Here is an 18,628-nt window from a genome sequence, read left to right on the forward strand (position 1 = left end):
GTCCACTCTTCATTAGCCTTGAAGCAGCACAAGCAGCATAAAAACGGTCAGCATTTGAGTGGGAACAAAAACTACAACAGAACCAAGCAACGATAACGCAATTTATTAGTTTCCATTCAAAGCATGTTAAAACAAAATTACAAACATGTTTGAAGTGTCTACATGATCACAAAAACATTTGCACTGTTCTAAAAGGATCTACGTACAGGAAACAAAAAAGCATAAAAATGTTTACTTTAAAAAAAAAAAGAAAAAAAAAAATATACATTTTCCACTATCAGCCAAGCAGAAGTGTTAAACTCTCTTCAAATGGGCACATTCAAAAGTGAGAAACACAATTTAAATCAATTTCACAAAGAACAATAGGAACTTCATGAGGCCACAGATTCCCCTGTAGTGTCAATGATAAACACTGATGTTAAAAGGCAAGAGTAAAAACTTTCACAATCTGTTAGTAATTTTCTTTTTACGTTCTTAGCATTTCTGAAACTGGGGTTATTCTAATTCTTAAAACGTTGAGGCAACATTTGTGAACTTGAAATTGTAACGAGTTATCTCTAAACAACATTAGCAGTAAAACAACCACTTCTGACGGTGTTCAACCAAAAAGTACCAAACTGTTGCAGAGATGATTCCATTCGTCTGAGGTCACTGGGGACAAATTGATCAACTGTCAGATTTCTGTGCTGTGATAGCGGAAAGAGTGTGCTCCATTATAATGCTGCGGTTACAGTTATGAGAATGATACTGTTTCATTTCTAGAAGGAACATCCTCATTTATGCTGTTTCTTATGCCACCGTTCTGATCAGCAATAATCAAACTCAAGTTCAAACTGTAAAGAGGTGACAAATCTGTGTGTCTCACCTAAATAAGCCTGATACGCCTCGGAACAAATAGCTTTGCAGAATGATTGTGACTTTGCCATAATTCTGGTACAACCACTTTGTGTGATTGATAGAAATGTATAAGGTGACATCTCATTACTCCTGTATTCAGAATGTATCGACTTGTCCTAGTGTTCTGAGTACAGCAGCATCACTGATGACACAAGCTTGCGATGTCACTTTACATTTTCAAGCAATCCACTCACATGAGCTCAGTGGCAAAGTATCCACAATAAATGAAGAATAAATTAATGAACTGGAACATTTGACAATCAGTTGCTACACTTCAGTCACTGTACACTGGCCATCAGGCATCCTGGACCTGCGACTTGAGGAGGGAGAAGTGGATTCTGCTCCAGGAGGGACTCTGTCCTCTGGCTTCAGTCTTTGCCTTCTTGGCCTCTCTTCCAAGGACTCCTCTTGATCCCCACCCTCTTCCTCATCGTCTTCGTCGTCGCTCCAGTCTCCAGAGCCGGATTCTTCCACAGATGTGTGCGGCTCTGATGATCTGGAGGGTGAGGTCTCATCCTCCTCTTCTTCTTCCCCTTCTCCAGGCTCTGAGCGCTCCTGTGAGGGCATGGGTCTGGGACTGAGCTGAAGCTGTGACAGAACATCTTCCAGAGAGGGGCTTGTGTTTCCTGGCTGAGCGCCAAGTGAAGTGGGAGGTCTCACTATGAGGGGTGGAGCTGTGAGCTGCTGCTGTGCGCCTGATGATGTGTCTGCCCCATCAGCTGAACTTTCTCTCCCCACTGCTGCAGTTCCCCCAGAAACACTCTCAGTGTCCAAGCGCAGTCCAGCTACCCCCTTCTTTGGGATGTCTAAAACGTCCCTTTTCATCTTGCGTCTACGACCATGCTCGTTGCGTCGATATTGCACCATATTCTCCAAGTCAGCAACATACAAGAAGCCAGCTATGAGCATTTCAGCGGTTTTCTTGCCTTTAGAAAAAGCGTCCTCCAGCTCACGGCTGGTTCGTTCATCATACTGCCACCATCCATTCCGTCCCTCGTAGTACCAGGCATGGTCATTAGCTGCTCCACTCCTGCCTCCTGCAGAAGCTTTTAATTCTTCTGGAGAGAGCAATGTCGGCCTTTCGAGAAAGTCCTCAGGTACTTCCTGACGGCAGAGAGCACAGCGCTTGCTCTGCCATGATGCTCCCTTCACACACAGGAAGCAGAAGACATGGAGGCACGGAAGCTGGACCGGGTGTATGCAGGTCTGCAGACAAATGGCACACTCCGGTACGGGCAGAGAGGCAGATGGATTATTGGAGGCAGAGCATGGAGACTCTGCATTGTTTCCACTTCCTCCACTACTTTTTTTACTGGATGGCAGTGAACTTAAAGAGTGGTCTACCTCACTGCAACTAGCCATCCTCAAGAAGTACTGTAGAGACAAACAGTAGAGTTGGTGAATATATAATATGAAAATAAAACAGGTTATTATACCAGATGGACAAATGCAATCGGTACTTACAGGAGATGCTCTTAAAGCTGTTGTATCATTGGTGTTGCTACTGGAACAACGAACTTGACACTGTTGAGACAAAAAACAAAAACACTGTAGGGCTAAACTATAGACAGATGTGAGAAAATTGGTGGCAAATTTGCAGTATGTCTGAATTAAAACATTGGTAAAATTAGGGTTAATTTGTTAAGCTCTTCTTAGGTATTATGAGGGGGTCACTTGACTATACTGAACAAAGGGCTGCTCTGTTGAATGGGAATAATCAGTAGGAGAGGACGGATTCCGGCAGTTACATGTAACTAAAGCTGACTAGCTTTACTTTTGTAGTCTAAATATTACGTACATTATTAGCCAACGTAAACCTGCTCAAGCTGGATTCTATGGAGCACCGATTACTTAAGTAATAAATAGACAGAAATAATGGAAGTAACAAAAGTAAACAAACTAGACGTTTTCTGTAATCGAAATAAGCGCACACGGTTTGAGACTAACAAAAGCACACGTCTAAACTTAACACTAACAATACTAAAAACACTGCACCGGGTTCAGGAAATGGACGGATGAGTTTGAAACGACGCTAACATTAGCTTATTTTAGCACGATACAAACAGACAAGGGAAGCGTTTTCTCACGACACAGACAATGTAAAGTAAGAGAACATGGTGTACCTTAAGATTTCAGCGAGCTGAGGCCGTGTATTTATATAACAACGATGCGAATTGATGTGTAATAATAATCTTCTGCTGATTTTGTCTGTCTTTGTTTTCCTCCGAAAAAAGAACCAAAGGATAAAGACAGCTACGTATTTGTACGTATTGACGTAATTGTACGGGTGACGTAAATACGCCTGCGTGTTAGCGGAACTTCCTGTTCGCTCGTGGCTAAAGGACGTTGGTGTCACAGAGGAGAGCGGCTCTGCAGGTATTTCACTTCACTGAACCAAGAAACTAAGTTAGAGCCAAAATGTTTTCCCGAGCCGTAAGACCTACCGTGAGCCTCGTCCGCGGTCTGTCCACCTCCTCACAAAACAACTCCAAAGTGGCGGTGCTCGGAGCGTCAGGCGGGATAGGCCAGCCCCTGTCTTTGCTGCTGAAGAACAGCCCTCTGGTGAGCGAGCTGTCCCTGTATGATATTGCCCACACACCCGGAGTGGCTGCGGACCTCAGCCACATCGAGACCCGAGCTCATGTCACCGGGTTCATGGGTCCAGACCAGCTCGCCGCTGCGCTGCAAGGGTGCGAGGTGGTGGTGATTCCCGCAGGTGTGCCCCGTAAACCCGGTATGACTCGTGACGACCTGTTTAACACAAACGCTACCATTGTAGCCACATTGGCCGACGCTTGTGCCCGCAATTGTCCTGAAGCAATGATCTGCATTATTGCTAACCCTGTGAACTCCACCATCCCGATCACATCAGAGGTCCTGAAGAAACATGGAGTGTATAATCCTAACAGAGTGTTTGGTGTCACAACCTTGGACATTGTTAGAGCAAATACATTTGTGGCAGAGCTCAAGGGCCTGGATCCAGCCCGTGTCAACGTGCCAGTGATTGGAGGTCACGCTGGAAAGACCATCATCCCCCTCATCTCCCAGTGCACACCAAAGGTCGAGTTCCCAGCTGACCAGCTTAGCGCCCTCACCGGCAGGATCCAGGAGGCAGGTACTGAGGTGGTGAAGGCTAAGGCTGGAGCTGGATCAGCTACACTCTCCATGGCCTACGCTGGTGCCCGTTTCACCTTCTCCCTCTTGGACGCCATGAATGGAAAGGAAGGTGTGGTGGAGTGTGCCTTTGTCCGGTCTGAGGAAACTGAGTGCAAGTACTTCTCCACTCCTCTTCTCCTGAGCAAGAATGGTATTGAGAAGAACCTGGGCCTGGGCAAGCTCACTGCTTTTGAAGAGAAGCTGGTGGCTGATGCTATCGGGGAGCTCAAAGGTTCCATCAAGAAAGGCGAGGACTTTGTGGCTAACATGAAGTGAACAGCATTTAATTTGTAGAGGGTCATCTGTAGTTGATGTTTGTCTTATCTACGGCATCTGGAGACATCCCAAGCAACATCTGTTTTTCCTCTCTTTTATTAGCAGTAACCTTGATTCAACAATCCTGACCTAAAAGGATAATTCACTGTTCCTCCCTCTATGAAATGTGACTTTGCTTTGCACTTGTAATTTATTTTCGTCATCTGTATCAGCATTTGTCCATTTTGAAAGTGTAAATTTCAAAACAAAGTATATATTTTCATGTAAGCTTAATACAGGGTTTTCTCTGCTCTAATTTTGAGGAAACGCACTGAACCAGATGCATATAGATGTTACTGATGAAACAACTCACTCCAACAATAAACGGTTTAGACAAAAAAGTAATTTCTCCAAGTCATTCACATCATTACTAAGTTAGTACTCTGACATTCATGCATCATAAAATGGTAGCTGTGTGTAATAAAGTAATCGATTTAATGATGGCTAAGATGTAGATAATGCTGGTTAAAGGTGACTGTTGCATAAGGTTGCCTTAGATGACCTTTGGATTAGTCAGTGTTTACCTTAAACAAAGTGCACATGATGGTGGACAACTATTTTTTTTATATTTTATTTGACATACAGGTGCTTTTGGATTCTGGTCAGGGAGATGCACTGGTAGCAGTTTAATTTACATGAACAAAACCAAAGGCAGACATCGAAATGTCACGAATCTGAATGTCATAAAACTAGATTTGCGCAACATGTACAAAGAATATCAGATTTGATCTCTAGCTTAGATTTGTTTATGGTGCGTTCATAAAAGGTGTCAAAATGGCAAAGAGCGAGCACAATGTATTTTCTTTACAAAAAAAACAAAGTAAATAGATCTAGTGAACAGGAGCAACAACAAACAAATCTACATTCAAAAACCAGCCTGGTACTAGGGACCCATTAAATAATCATTATCAACAAGCATTATAGTACTGTATAACTTCTTAGTCCATTTGTCCGTGCACACAGATCCAGCTAGTTCTTCTTTCTCTGCAGTCCCAACAGCAGCCTCAGTAGCATCTCTTGTTTTATTTAGCAGAGACACAGTAATGGAAATGGGAGAAGTCATACTGTTCGTGGCCCAATACTTCTGGCCGTACGTTCCTCATTCTGCCTGTGCATAAAGTTAATCCAAAAACAGAAAGGTAGCAGCAACACCCCTACACAGAGGGGCTCATAGAGACAGTGCGGAGAATGGGGCTTCAATCTTTGTGTCCCGGAGCACTACTGCTGCGTTGTGTCCGCAGGTGGGACAGGTTCAGAGCGCTGGTCTCTCCGCCTCCTTTGCTCTGTTTTGTTCCTGTTGTCAGAGTTGTCCCGATCAGCAGGGTCCCTGTCCCGCTCCTTCTTCCTGTCACGCAGCACCTCCTGGCTGGTTTTGTCCCTCCTGTTGTTGCGGTTTCTTCTGTCTTTATTTTTCCCTCGACCTGGAGAGAAAAGAGATGTTGAAAGCTTTGTGTTATAACTATATCCTATGACTTCATTTTGGATTAAATTATTGAAGGCATTACACATCTGTGTTGACATGGCTGCAAGGTAAGCATGTTTACTCCACTTCAAAATTTTTGTTGCTAATATTGATTATATAAAGCCTTAAATAAACATAGGCAATATATTACATGACAATTCCGTTTATATTTAAGTTGTAATAAAACTGTTTGGCCTTTTGCTGATGCGATGGGGGGAACTTTCATTGCAATTCCTAATTAAAACCACCAGATGTCGGTGTTGCCTAACAGAGAACCACTGTTGTGCCAGCTGCTGTTTCTCCCATTGTCCAAAATAGAAAGCCTTTAAATAAATCCCTAATTTATCTGTTCTTGCAACACCATGTCATAAACAAAACCAGGAGTGCTGGTATGCTCCAGGTTTATCTCTTGTTTCAGATAGAGTTATTAATGATAATAGCAAGCTCCGCCTCCAGGGAGGTTGGAGACAGGACTGAGAGTGCACGCACAGGCCCTTCCTGTTGTGGTAGAGCGGCTGTCGGTGCGTGAGGGAGCGGAGAGGCACAGGGGGCTGATGGTTGACTGGCTACTGGGGATTGTGAAACTGCTGAAGTCGGCAGTAGGCACCAGTGCAGACAGATCTCTGTACTTTCGGCCTCCTATTCCCCCACACTGTACCCTCTCACTGCCTGTTAATCAAAGTCAGGATTTCTAGGAACGACTCCATCGAGTCTACAAGGCAAGTGTCTTTGGCAAGTTACTGTCTAATAAGGCCTGCAAACAAATAAAGCATTTATACTTTTTGTTTTGTTTTATAGACAACTACTTAGTCCAGTTTGCCAAATGTAAAAAATATTAGAATAAACTTCTCATTGGACTAATTAGTCATAGATTTGTATGATCTATAAATATAGTAATCTCTGACCATAGTCTGCACTTAGTTTTATCATCTAACACGTGTTTGATTTGAACATACCAGTGGTACAATTTTCATTAATAAATGTACCTACAGTATCGCCTCAACCTGATCTCACTGGCCTGATGGATGCAGTGATTGGTGCCTTAACTCATTCAGTTCTGCCTCGGTCCTTTATAAACACAGGAAGTCTCATTGTTTTCACTGTCCTGACTAGTTGGACCATTTTCTAAGGATTTATAAACCCATTATCCACTTTGACAAGTGATTAAAGAGGCCCATTGAGACAACTTGGTTTGGACAACTGTTCTCTGATAATAGCATAGCTATTGTTTCAATGGGAATGTAATGAATCTTCAATTTACTGAATAAGGATTTTGAGAACACTTTTCAGCTAAACTATTTGTTGCTATGAGGGATCTTTATGAGGAAAACGATTACAATTACCAATATAATTACTTGGTATAGGAACCTGTAATTTCTTTGAAGAAATATCAGTTGTGCTTAGTGTAACATACGATATTGACAACAATGTGTTACGAAGTTGTTATCTTGCAGACATGCTTCCTGGGTGTGTGTCAGGGCCACATTTATTTGTCATCATTTCTTGTATGGGACATCCCATATCCCCTAATCTCTGAATAATGAGATGGGAATGTGGTGTCTCTTCCTGTGAAAACAGTGAATATGTTTCCAGATGCCTGTATCTATAAAATAATCCAGCAGCGGGCACAGGAAATGATTGCAGCCCAGTGCATTGTCCTCTAAAGTGATGGATATTGTGTGTATGGGTGAAGGAGCACTGTGTGTTTTAATGATGCCATATCCTCTCTGGCAGGCGCTGTGTCGTCCGGGGAGCTTTTGGCGGGAGCCAGGCACGGATTAAAGGCTAAAAACTGCCCCAAGAGAGGAATGCCTGCCACATGACCACCAGGATGTGTGTGATGGACTGACACCCTTTGTGTGACTCCTCTATGATTCAATTATCTGTCTGTCGGTAGGTCGAATATATGAAGCAGTGTTGTTGTGCTGTAGGTGAACAGGTTGAGTGAAGGGCAGAGTGAGCAGCATGCACATCATTTGTTTGGCTCGACAGAAGAACTGAGCCGCTTTTGCTGGTTTGATATAAATGATTTTCAACATTAAAGTTTAGCGTATTTCAGCAAAAATGGCATTGTTATGTTGCATTGTGGTTCAAATTATCTGAGTGAAAGGGACATCACATTAGGCTTGATATTACATTGAAACAATAGACCTCTCACATGAATAAGAATGTGGTTTCTTATAAAGGGACAATTTCAAAATTACATATATAAATTACACAAATATTTTATCTTTTGACCAAAATAACTTGTATTATCTTGTATTATGTACTTGTATTATCATTATTCAACGTTTAACTGTTATTTAACTGTCCCTGACAGTTTTTGTCTGTTTTTTAAAATGATTACAGAAAAAAATAAAGATTATTAGGGACTATTCAAATTCTAGTGTCAAGTGAATTATGAGAGTGCATTGCAAGGACAGGAGTGGGATTGTAATGAAAGGAGGAAATGGTCTAATATGAAGATGTGTGTAACTGTTGTGTGGGAGTCTGTTGGGATGTGGCAGAGAGCGGAGGAGGATGTATCGGTGTCTACGGGCTGCTGTGGATTACACAGGGTTGTGAAGGTCAGACCATCGACCCTGTAGCGTGTGTGCAGATGTAAACAGCACAAAGAGGACGCCCCAAAGATACGATAATTAGCTCTTATTCAGTAGGGACTAGGGAGGTTCCAGTTCCGGGCCAACTGACATTCTGCAGCAATAGAAATAAAACTTCCATCCATCCTAGATTTATGAGAAATGGGTTGAATGCAACAAGGTGTGTACAATATTTGTCCGGTGCAGTGGCCTGTCTGGATCATTGAGCAATGAGCATGTTTCTAATGTGTGTGTTGGCAGCTGTGGAGATAAACCATCACTGATCCCCTGGTCGCCACATGCCTCCCAAGGGGAGGATGTTGATGTTGAGCTGGCTGTTCCTGCTCTTTTCTGCTGCATCACACACAGACACAGAGAGCAGAAACACACACAGTTTGTTCTGTAAGTGTGAGGCCCCAGGGGGCTGGATCTCTCTCAGCTTGTCTGCGATCTGTCATTTAACACCACAGAGCCCAGGCTCAAAAACAAGCAGCCCCGGCCCGACTGCCTCAGTAACCACACACACAGTGTACACAGAGCACCAGGGACTTTATGAAGACAGCCCGTCAGAAAACGGTTTGCACCCTATTCATTAGATATGATCACAGTATTCCCTGTTTACTAGGAGCGCAGAGAGTGACCAGTTATACTGTTTGAGATTCTCATGGGAAAACATACAACATAGACATTCCAACATCACACGTGTGTCCCCCTCAGTCCTCAGCCTGACCACAATGACAATCCTCTGAGTAAACAGACATGGTCCTGAGCGGAAGAATACCAGCTCTGATTGTACAAGCGCAAACATCTGGATTTCATACTGAGCTGAAACTGTGCCACATGTCACAAACACAATATTGGCAGGAGTGTCATTGGTCAGCGGCTGCTATAATAAACAATACAGCGTATAAGCCTTACTACAGCATTTAGACATTTGACAATTACACTTTATTGCAAGAGGTGCTGATGTCTGACATTTACTCAACCAGTACTTTCAGAATTTTACTGACCTGGACACCTTCTCCTCTTGACCAAGCACTCCTTGATCTCTGAGATGTCGGGGCAGGGGCGGCCAAACGGTGATGGATACTGCAGGACCAGCCTGGTACGTGTCTCCTGACCCCGTCTAAAGCCACAGGTTCTCCCAGAGCGAGAGCAGGGGCTCCACTCACTCCATTGGCCGACCTCACAGTGCACTGTCGGGAGGCAGCCAGAGGTCAGTGAAGTCGTACATATAAGGTTAGACACTTGATCATTAGATTATCACAATGTTTTATGTTATTAAACATGTTTGTCAGTAAATCATCATCATCATCATCAACCTTTATTGCAGACTCGAGGTCCAGTTAAAAAACAAAAACAAACACACAACAACATATAGAGCAGACCAGTATACCAGTGTCGCCACAGTTCAGACTGGTAGCGCGTGGCACTGACTTTGATGTTTGTCAAGCTCATAATAATCATATTGGCACAGTTGTTGAGCCGACAAATAAATCTGTACATTAAATTTCTCAAAACAGCATGACAAGTTCTGATGCCAGCAGAAATTATGGTCTGGTTTGACAAATGTGCCATAGGCCCCTCTCCATAGCACAGTGTCTCAAATCACCCAGCTTGATGTTGAATGAGAGTTATCTCCTGCCTCTGACCTTGGGGGGTGCACTCCATGAGCTTGTCATTGGGCTCGTAGTCCTCAGGACAGACATGGTGGCACCTCCCATGGAGCTGGTACAGCCCAGGTCTGCAGCGAGTGCACAGCTCACTGTTCACGCATGCCTCGCACTCTACAGGGCACCCTGTGGAAACAACAGACAGGATCACAAAATCATATGGAATACTTTTACTGCTGTACTACAACTGCTTTTACTATTGAATGATATTACTATCAATGTTGTTAATCAATAGTGCACTCACTGGACACACACTCCCGCTGGATGTCGCTCGGCACCAGCCCATCGGGGCAGCTCTCTAGACATTTGCCGAGGTGGAGGTAGTAGCCCGGCCGGCAACGTGTGCAGAAGTTCTTGTTAAAGCAGGAATCGCACTCAGACCTGCACTCTGACAAGGAAACACAGACCCACCACCTCCGTTTATTTATAACAGACAAGTTATGGTGTGTGTCGTGCCTGTTAAATATACAGCGTGTCTCGAGTGTCCATGTGTGCATGGGGATACAGTGGAGAGGCCACTGTGGGCAGATTGATGTCCTAGTGATGGATGAGTCGGAGTTAGACAAACATTTGATTTAATTTAAAGTCACCAGAAACATCATTCACAGATGAGCAAGCAGACATGTGTGTTTATAGAAAGCCTTGTTCTCTTTGAAATTGGCCTTGTAAAATAATTGTAAAATAATGGAAGTGCCTTATCGAAATGCTTGTGCTATGTGGTGCACGCTCAGTTTTTTTTTTCCTTTTTTAAATGTATTGTTCTTAGATGTACAGTGGGCTTATAATTTATCTGTGTAGACAGTGTGGACTACATGTCTCTAATGGCTGTCCTTTCAGAATAACTATAAAATTATGTTCACTGCATCTGGAATTTGGCTGATGTCATTTCTAATCATTATAAATGTGGGCAGATGAAAGTATGTCCAAAGCATACATGTATGCGTTTAAGTTAATGAAGAGAATACACTTCCATGGTTGGAGTGACTAATTGTAAACTGGTTTGCAATTTTTAAAGTTAAATATGCATAATTTCTTACTTGTGCAGGTGTTTCTCTCTGGCGAGCGAATATCGTAAAACCCCGGGGGACACGATGTCATGCACACCCCAATCTGTTTCATCCCAATCCTCTCCAAGTGCATGAAGAAGCGTGGCTTACACGAGAGGCAGCCATTGTAGTCGGAGCAGGTCAAACAGCCACCTTGCTGGCACCCTGAGCCCCCACTAGAAATCTCTGTTGAAAATAAGACAATAATAAATATATGCTGCATGTGTTGTGCAAGGATTTCGGTTAAGGATAAGGATTTAGGATAAGGTTTTCCATAGCAAATGATATCGCCTTTGCAGGGTTGTTGCAGCCATCATACTATTTTAACCACAAAGGCAAAAGTAGTCTGGCTGTTTGGCTTAGAAAATGGTAAAATATGTTTTACAACTGTCCAAACAAACCCAAAGTGCATAATGATGCCTGGCTTCCATGTATTTACAGTATAGAGTATGCAGCCATCGCTTTAAAACCATTTTCAGTTGGTTAGTTTTACAGGAGGTTTTCAAACATTTATTGCTTGAGGTTAAGGAAATGAGGTTAGAAAAACCATAATGCGTGACTATGGAACTGGTCTGTTTGCCTGCTTTAAGTGAGGGATGATAGCGTTAGGCATTGGTACTCTGTTGACAGTCTATATTTCAGTTTGATGAACAGTTTACTCAAATATTAAAGGTTTCATCATCCTTACGCTTCCTTAATATGTCGAACTGTCCACTCTTACAGATAAAACCTGAAGCATGGTTGCATGTTGACATCTGTTGCATATGTTCAATGCATTTACAGTCAGACCGTGATTATAAAAGTGAGGAGTGGAGCGGGGATTAAGGCAGTGGCTAATAGCTTATACATTGTTTATTGATGCTTAATATGTTTGCGGTATTACCCTTCCTTCAATTAACTAATTGACACTCTCTGCGCTCTCTGTAAAGTGACAGGTTAATATTCTGTAGCCCAGTCATTCTCAAAGTCTGTGACATTACAGCCCCTGATCCAAAAATCCCCCCCAAGGATAATAATTTCATCTATTCAAAAGGTTTTGTTATGATTTTACAGCTAAAATTGCATAACAAACAACATCTAGCAATAACTGTATAGACTAAATACTGGTTTAACTGGTACATTTGTCCAAAAAAGTTCATTTTTCCTTTTAAAAAGATTTTTTTTTTGTAGACAAGCTTTGGGCCCCCCCTAGTAGTTCCTCTGAGCCCCCCACCCCTACTTCTGTAGCCTATCTCAAGTCAACTATACACCATACATTACATTAATCAGAAAAAACATAAATCTGCATGGCATTTGTATTAATTTACAGACACACTAGAATCTAATGCTGTGTAATTAGCAACATCATTTTTAAAGACTAGATTCCAGTGTGTCTGTTATATATAACCTTTTTGCATTTTCCAAGCACCTCTAGTAAATGATTTCTGTCTTGTACTGAGAAAGCCACTATAGACCCAGGTCTAGCAACTTGCTAACGTCTCCCTGCTCTTTACCCCCTCTCACCCTGTTCTATCCTTGCCAATAAAGCCTACTGGCAAAACAAAAGAAAACCCTCCCTCACAGTTATCCATTCATGACAAACGTTTTCCAAAAGTAGTCAACTCAACTAGGTTTTTGAGTTCATTCAAGAGAAGCTTTGCACTTTGGAGCATCAGCGCAACCCTCGGCCTTCTTGCCCTGCCAGTTCACCATAGATCACAGATACTTTAGAAATTTCAGCAATCTGTACAATTGCTGTCCATTTGGCCGCATGCTTCTGCCAAGCCTCTGATTCACAGAAGACTTAAGGCACTGGAATTTGGCCTTGCCTTTGCCTCTCACTGACAAAACCTCAGTCAGGCAATGGTATCTGCAAAACATACCAACAAAGTCACCTACGAGTAAACACACTCACAGGCTCACACATCGAAACAGATGGTGGACGGGAGTTGTGCAAGATTTAAAGAGATCAAGAGCTTCTAGGTCTGTCTCAAATAGGCCAACAGTTATCTTATTGTAGTTTTCAACACATTTTGGTCTCACAATCAGAACTGTCAAGCTATTGACACTTTTTTGCAGCATCGCTGAATTCATTCATCTTTCCTTTCTCTCTTTATTAATAATGATGATAATAATGGCTTACACTTGTATTGCACTTTTCAGCCCCGTGTTACCAAGTTTCCCGCGCCACACTTTAGTCATTCATTCACACCATACTCGGTGGTGGTAAGCTACTGATGTAGCCACAGCCGCCCATTGAGATTGACTGACGGAAGTGAGGCTCCCAATCTGCGCCATCGCCCCTCCGACCACCACCAACCTCTCACACTCTCATTCATTCTGGCCTATTGTACATGTTTTCCTTGGTAGGGGAAACCTTAGTACCGGAGTACTTCCAGCTCACTTCATCAGAGATCTAATTTGCTATGTCTTGTTTCTTTGTGGGCTCTTTGTTAGGGAAATACTAAAGGAGTCCGGAGGAGATGTGGATGGAGAGACGGGACACGGTCTGGATGTCTTACATGGTAGAAGTTTATTACCGTATTACAGGCCTGGAGACTCTGAATGATCAATGCTCTGAACATTGTGTTGACTGTTCAAATGTCTCCAGGCCTGTAATACGGTAATAAACTTCTACCATGTAAGACATCCAGACCGTGTCCCGTCTCTCCATCCACATCTCCTCCGGACTCCTTTAGTATTTCCCTAACACTCTTATATGTCCAGGTATTGTCCATTATTCTATAGACTTGTAAAGTTTGCATTCACAGAGCCCTGCTTCTTCTCTGATCTGAGGAGTCCATTGTAGTGGAGACAAATTATGAAGCGGTCCCTCACTTCTGTGAAGGAGGTTTGAGGTTTTTGACAAAAAAAGCTGATATAGTCTTTTGTGCAGAGGCTGTTTTGTTTCCCTTTTATGCTGCTAACTCGCTCTTCCTTACACTGAATTGAATGCACTACATTGCTCATTATGTGACTGGTCTTGTTTTTCAGCACTATATAAGACTAATGCATTATTATTATTATTATTATTATTATTATTATTATTATTATTATTATTATTATTATTATTATTATTATCATTATTATTATTATTATTATTATCATTTCAAATATATGATTTTTGTTGTATCTCGTTATATCATTTCATGGTTTCTATAATTGTCTGCCTCATCTCTTGTGAAGCTTGCCTCTGTGACGTTGTCATGTTGACCAAGCGGCTATTGACTCTCATCTCTACCCACTCAGTCCCTCAGAAGTCTGGACTCATTCACCCCTCCTATCAGGGGAAGCCTTTTTCTGTATCGCATTGTTATATCTCTATAATGAAAGGTCTAGTGTAAAACTGTTGTGGGTCATTGTGGAGTTCACATTTTCACCAAAGAAGTTATTACACACTCATGGGGTAGCGTGCTAAGTCCTATTTTTGAGAAATGAACAAAGCAAGGGGCTTTAATTGGGTGTCTCTGCCAAGAGAGACTGCATTTTTGAAGAAGTACTGCCCAGACTTGAATTAAAGGGTATTCTTCGGTTAATCACAATCTCAAAAAACATGAGAGCATTTAGCAAGAGAGCAGGAAAAAAAATATCTGAAACTTTTTAACGATCTGCCCTTCATAGACTTTGATTATTTTGAGGTCAGATTTACATAGATTGAAAATGCTCTCAAATGTCCTTATTTTGGAAGATGCCCAGTAGAGTGTTCGCCCCAAGACCAAGACCACCAGCCACTGCACGTTTCAAGGCACAGGAGCTTGGAAGAGAAAAAATATCTCCTGAACGTCTATTATCTTAGTTCACAAACAGTTTTTGGAAAGTGGTACATGGAATATCTTGTGTCAAGACTTTGTCACAGGCTGCATTTTGGATGCACTCACAGAAATGGTGCAAATAAACAGACAAACTTGAAACTTGGTTTTAGTAATGGAAATCAGGTGGAATATATGATCGTATTTCATTATTTACTAACTATTGTGATTTACAAATAAATGGAGTAACCAGTGGTAAAAAAAAAATCACCAAATAAGGGACTACCTATAAGAAGGCTAACACATACAAGCTTGAATCTGTAAAAGTACAATACTGAGTATTTTGAATTTAAATTTGGTCACAATTATTCAATTGGCTCCAGTAAAAAGGACAAGTCCAAGCTTGTCGATCCCTCCCATATGAGTGTTGTCACTGCTCACACCACTAGAGAGCGACGGGGACCACTGACTTGAGTGAAACTGTTTGGCAGTATATCATTATGTAATTATGCCACCAGTAACATGACAATTCTGCGTTACAGGCAGGTGTAAACATATCATGGTATTTATAGCTTATAATTATAACATACCCGAAAATGTTATCATGATAGAAGATAAATAGCAAAATACATTTAGCTTTGTGGCTGTTCAACTATTTCACTATAATACAAAAGATACAATGGTAATTGCATCCTACCAATGCATTAAATTGGTTGGCTACTACGCCACAGCATTAGCGTCTATATTTGTGTGGGTGTCCATGCGTTTTATACTCACGTTTATGATGCCGGTGCCTGGAGCTACTGTGCTGACCTCTAGTGTAATCCATACAGTACAATATGATCAAAACAATGGAGATCAGTTGTAAGTGCATAGTAGCCCACAGAGATGATAGTCGTAAGCCAATGTCAATATAGAGCACAGAACTTATACGTTCTTATAAGATCCTGTTTAGTTTATCCAAACGCGCCGAAAACACTAAACACCACAGGAGCCCCTATATGATATGAGGTGTTGGTGATAGTGCACGCGGGCCCATTGATAACTGGCCCGCTCGGACTCTATCATCCTGGATGGGAATTTCATTCGTAGTAGCGCTGACTCAAGGGACCAATCTCCGTGCCGTCATGAAGAGCATCCCACTGGACAAAACCAACTCGCCAAGAAATGTCATCCGTCTTGCACAGTGGGAGCGCGAGATCAATCATTTGTGGGTAGGAAAGTGGTAAAAATAGAAAAAGAAGAAAACAAAGCCTCGTTTATTCCTCGTAAAATGTTACATCCATTTGTTTGGCTCCGAATGGATTGTGCGTCGTGCGTCCCGCGTGCGTAAAAGAGCGCTTATGTTGGCAATCTTCACTGGGATATTAAAACCTGATCATATAAACTTTTCTGCCATAAATGCTGAAAGAAGTTTGCCTGTTTAGCTTTCCAAAAGTCGTCGTGTAGTTATTAAAATTCTGATCCCGCATCTATGTCTATCAGAAGCAGCGCGCAACTGAACCCCAGTGCTTCTCCACAGCTTCAGCGCTTTCTGCTTTGCGTGCAGGACCCATTCACTCCCTCCTATCGTCCTGCTGATGACTTCAGCCCTCTGCTGTCTCTATGTCTCTCCCGCTCCCCCCACGAGCTGCAAAGTTTATTTAGAGGGCAAGCCCCCCGCGTCAGGCACCGAAACAGAAAGGGGGAACACACAGGAGTTATTTTAACGAGGCTAATGTGTTCTGTTGCCGTATACCTGACTTCATCACGTATGCTTATTTCAACACAGATTAGGGGGAGAAAGCACAATAGTAAAACAGATTCAACTTCACTGGACCGTCAGACCTCTACTTGGTTTGCTGCTGTAACTTTAACACAAGAAACTGCTGGTCAAATTTGACATATCCGCCTTTGTATTCTCAGGAAAAGTAAATAATTAATATCACTAAACTTCCACCATTCATTTTACTGTATCGAATGTGATGTGTGTCTGTACTCTAATTGTCCCAAGGCCGGACGTGGGGACTTGTCCGGCTTAGGGAGCTCAGTCCAGGCCATGTTGTAACATCCAGTGCTCCACGTGTGTTTTTGACTTACAGTTTCTATTGGCTCGTGCAGGACCCAACCCAAACTATGCTACAATGTGTTATTCCTGTCACAAAAAGCAGGATTAGCAATTGATAGGCATTCCTATCAAATAATTGCTCTTGACAGTGGAGGACAATGATGCTTATTTTTTTGTCCTCTAGAGGGAGTTAGCACCATGAAAGCTTTCGACATTATTGCACTGGTCGACTCATATGACAGTGCGTAATGCCTGTGTGGTTCATTGTGGCTGTCCAGGTCAGGTGACTGATATAAAATACGTTCAATGCCGATGTGTGAAATGCTTTCCTTGAAGAATGTATGATTTCAAAAAAAAGAAAAAAGTATTTGGTCTTCTTGAGCACAATATTGCCTTGTTTAACATCAGTCAGGAGACTATTTTTCAGCAGAACCACAGTCATTATGTCCTGGTTTGAAGGAGTCTGGTAATAAATGGTGAATGCAGATGGAGAAGTGGCTTGTATGGCCTCATTTGTCTGACTGCTGTGTTGATGTTTCAGGGTAACATGTCCACTGCTTCTCCTCGCTGCGGCTTCTGCTCCTTCATCAGTCATTGGGCTGAAGAGTGCTATGCAAACACAAGGCACACATCTTCTTTATGGCTGTACTGCCCTATTGTCCAGCACTTACTCATGACCGGAAACCGTCCATATAGTTTGAGCCATTACTCTTTCAGCTTGGCAAAAGATGTTTAGGCACATACAAACTTAAAACTGCTTTAGACACACTGATGGAAACAGTAGAATCAAAGAAGGTGTATAAGATCATGGAGAGAGGGGTTGTTTGGTTATCTACCCTATATTTAAAATTGCAGATCACATTTGTTTTTAGTTTATAGCCTTGTTTGAAAAGATGGAGCCGGTTGTTAAAATGAAATATTATTGGGCAAACTCCTGAAATCCCCTGTCTGTCTGTCCCCTCAGATAGATGTGTTTAGGAGAATAAAGGTGGCCTTTGTGCTCTAGCACTCTCCTCTAGGCGCACTATCCCATGGGGGCAGGAGAGGGGTGTGTGTTTGAATGTGTGTACGTAGGATCGGGGTGCCGAAGGTTAAGGTCACCTGGTCAGTCCCCGGGACCGTGCAGTGAGAGAATCAGTCGACACCTGTAAATGAAGTCAGGCAGGTGCATAACCCTCCCAAGGATGGACGCACACTGCTTTTTTTCTAATATGACATTTAGTTCTATTTTTGTCCCTGTTGATGTCCTAAAGTTTCTTCTCTTTGGGAAAAATGTAAAACACACATTTTTTGGCATGTTTTTGCTGATAGTCTTTGTGTAGAAACAAATACAGGAGTTGGAGTTTCACCTGTTTGAGTTTGAAACAATAAGCCTCAATAAGAGTAGTGCAATCCACTTCCCGTGACTATTGAGCATAATTGCCCTGGACTACCATTTTTAATTGATTTTACTCTGCTTTAAATACTGTGTTTCATCCTCTTTAATCATTCAATCGCTGCTGAAGTTTCAAACACACTGTCTTTCATCTAATTTACAACTGATTCAGCACCGTTCAAACCCTATAAACCAATAAAGTGATGACCCTGTCCCCTCTCGTGCCCCACACACCGCCTGTCTGTCATCTTTAAAGTACTCATTACTGGGACTACAGTATAACTCATAAAGTTCCCACATGACTTTGACAGTTTTTATCCCCTGTCCTGTCATCGGTTTATGAATTAGGC

The 18,628-nt window shown here is 42.3% G+C and overlaps 4 protein-coding genes across 4 annotated transcripts in view; 1 reads left to right on the plus strand and 3 right to left on the minus strand.

The window, feature by feature from the left end:
- Positions 1–88: 88 nt before the first annotated feature.
- LOC306966157 (E3 ubiquitin-protein ligase rnf146-like) lies at positions 89–3,158 on the minus strand. Its single transcript, XM_079560813.1, has 3 exons — positions 3,021–3,158; positions 2,362–2,421; positions 89–2,271 (listed from the first exon to the last, which is right to left on the minus strand). The coding sequence occupies exon 3, from the start codon at positions 2,257–2,259 to the stop codon at positions 1,165–1,167; it is 1,095 nt and encodes a 364-aa protein (XP_079416939.1). The 5' UTR covers positions 2,260–2,271; positions 2,362–2,421; positions 3,021–3,158; the 3' UTR covers positions 89–1,164.
- Positions 3,159–3,198: 40 nt separating this feature from the next.
- mdh2 (malate dehydrogenase 2, NAD (mitochondrial)) lies at positions 3,199–4,687 on the plus strand. Its single transcript, XM_079560814.1, has one exon. It carries the CDS (start codon positions 3,316–3,318, stop codon positions 4,327–4,329), a length of 1,014 nt encoding a protein of 337 aa, XP_079416940.1. The 5' UTR covers positions 3,199–3,315; the 3' UTR covers positions 4,330–4,687.
- A 325-nt stretch (positions 4,688–5,012) lies between these two features.
- rspo3 (R-spondin 3) lies at positions 5,013–16,417 on the minus strand. The gene is made up of 6 exons (XM_079562157.1): positions 15,634–16,417; positions 11,120–11,314; positions 10,327–10,470; positions 10,062–10,208; positions 9,420–9,605; positions 5,013–5,789 (listed from the first exon to the last, which is right to left on the minus strand). The coding sequence occupies exons 1-6, from the start codon at positions 15,728–15,730 to the stop codon at positions 5,587–5,589; spliced, it is 972 nt and encodes a 323-aa protein (XP_079418283.1). The 5' UTR covers positions 15,731–16,417; the 3' UTR covers positions 5,013–5,586.
- trmt11 (tRNA methyltransferase 11 homolog) overlaps positions 6,451–18,628 on the minus strand; it is a 94,134-nt gene continuing 81,956 nt past the window's right edge. The window contains exon 14 of the mRNA XM_079562158.1: positions 6,451–6,460. The gene's annotated coding sequence lies outside the window, so the exon portion shown is untranslated. The remainder of the gene's footprint in view (positions 6,461–18,628) is intronic.

The sequence above is a fragment of the Gobius niger genome, assembly GCF_951799975.1.
Source record: "Gobius niger genome assembly, chromosome: 8".
Classification (NCBI taxonomy): domain Eukaryota; kingdom Metazoa; phylum Chordata; class Actinopteri; order Gobiiformes; family Gobiidae; genus Gobius; species Gobius niger.

Coding starts and splice junctions, on each gene's coding strand:
- rspo3 (XM_079562157.1), bottom strand. CDS start 15,730: ATGCACTTACAACTGATCTCCATTGTTTTGATCATATTGTACTGTATG. Junction 9,606..10,061: donor CATGGAGTGCACCCCCCAAG/GTCAGAGGCAGG, acceptor GCCTCCCGACAG/TGCACTGTGAGGTCGGCCAA. Junction 5,790..9,419: donor CAAGAGGAGAAGGTGTCCAG/GTCAGTAAAATT, acceptor TTTTCTCTCCAG/GTCGAGGGAAAAATAAAGAC.
- mdh2 (XM_079560814.1), top strand. CDS start 3,316: ATGTTTTCCCGAGCCGTAAGACCTACCGTGAGCCTCGTCCGCGGTCTG.
- LOC306966157 (XM_079560813.1), bottom strand. CDS start 2,259: ATGGCTAGTTGCAGTGAGGTAGACCACTCTTTAAGTTCACTGCCATCC.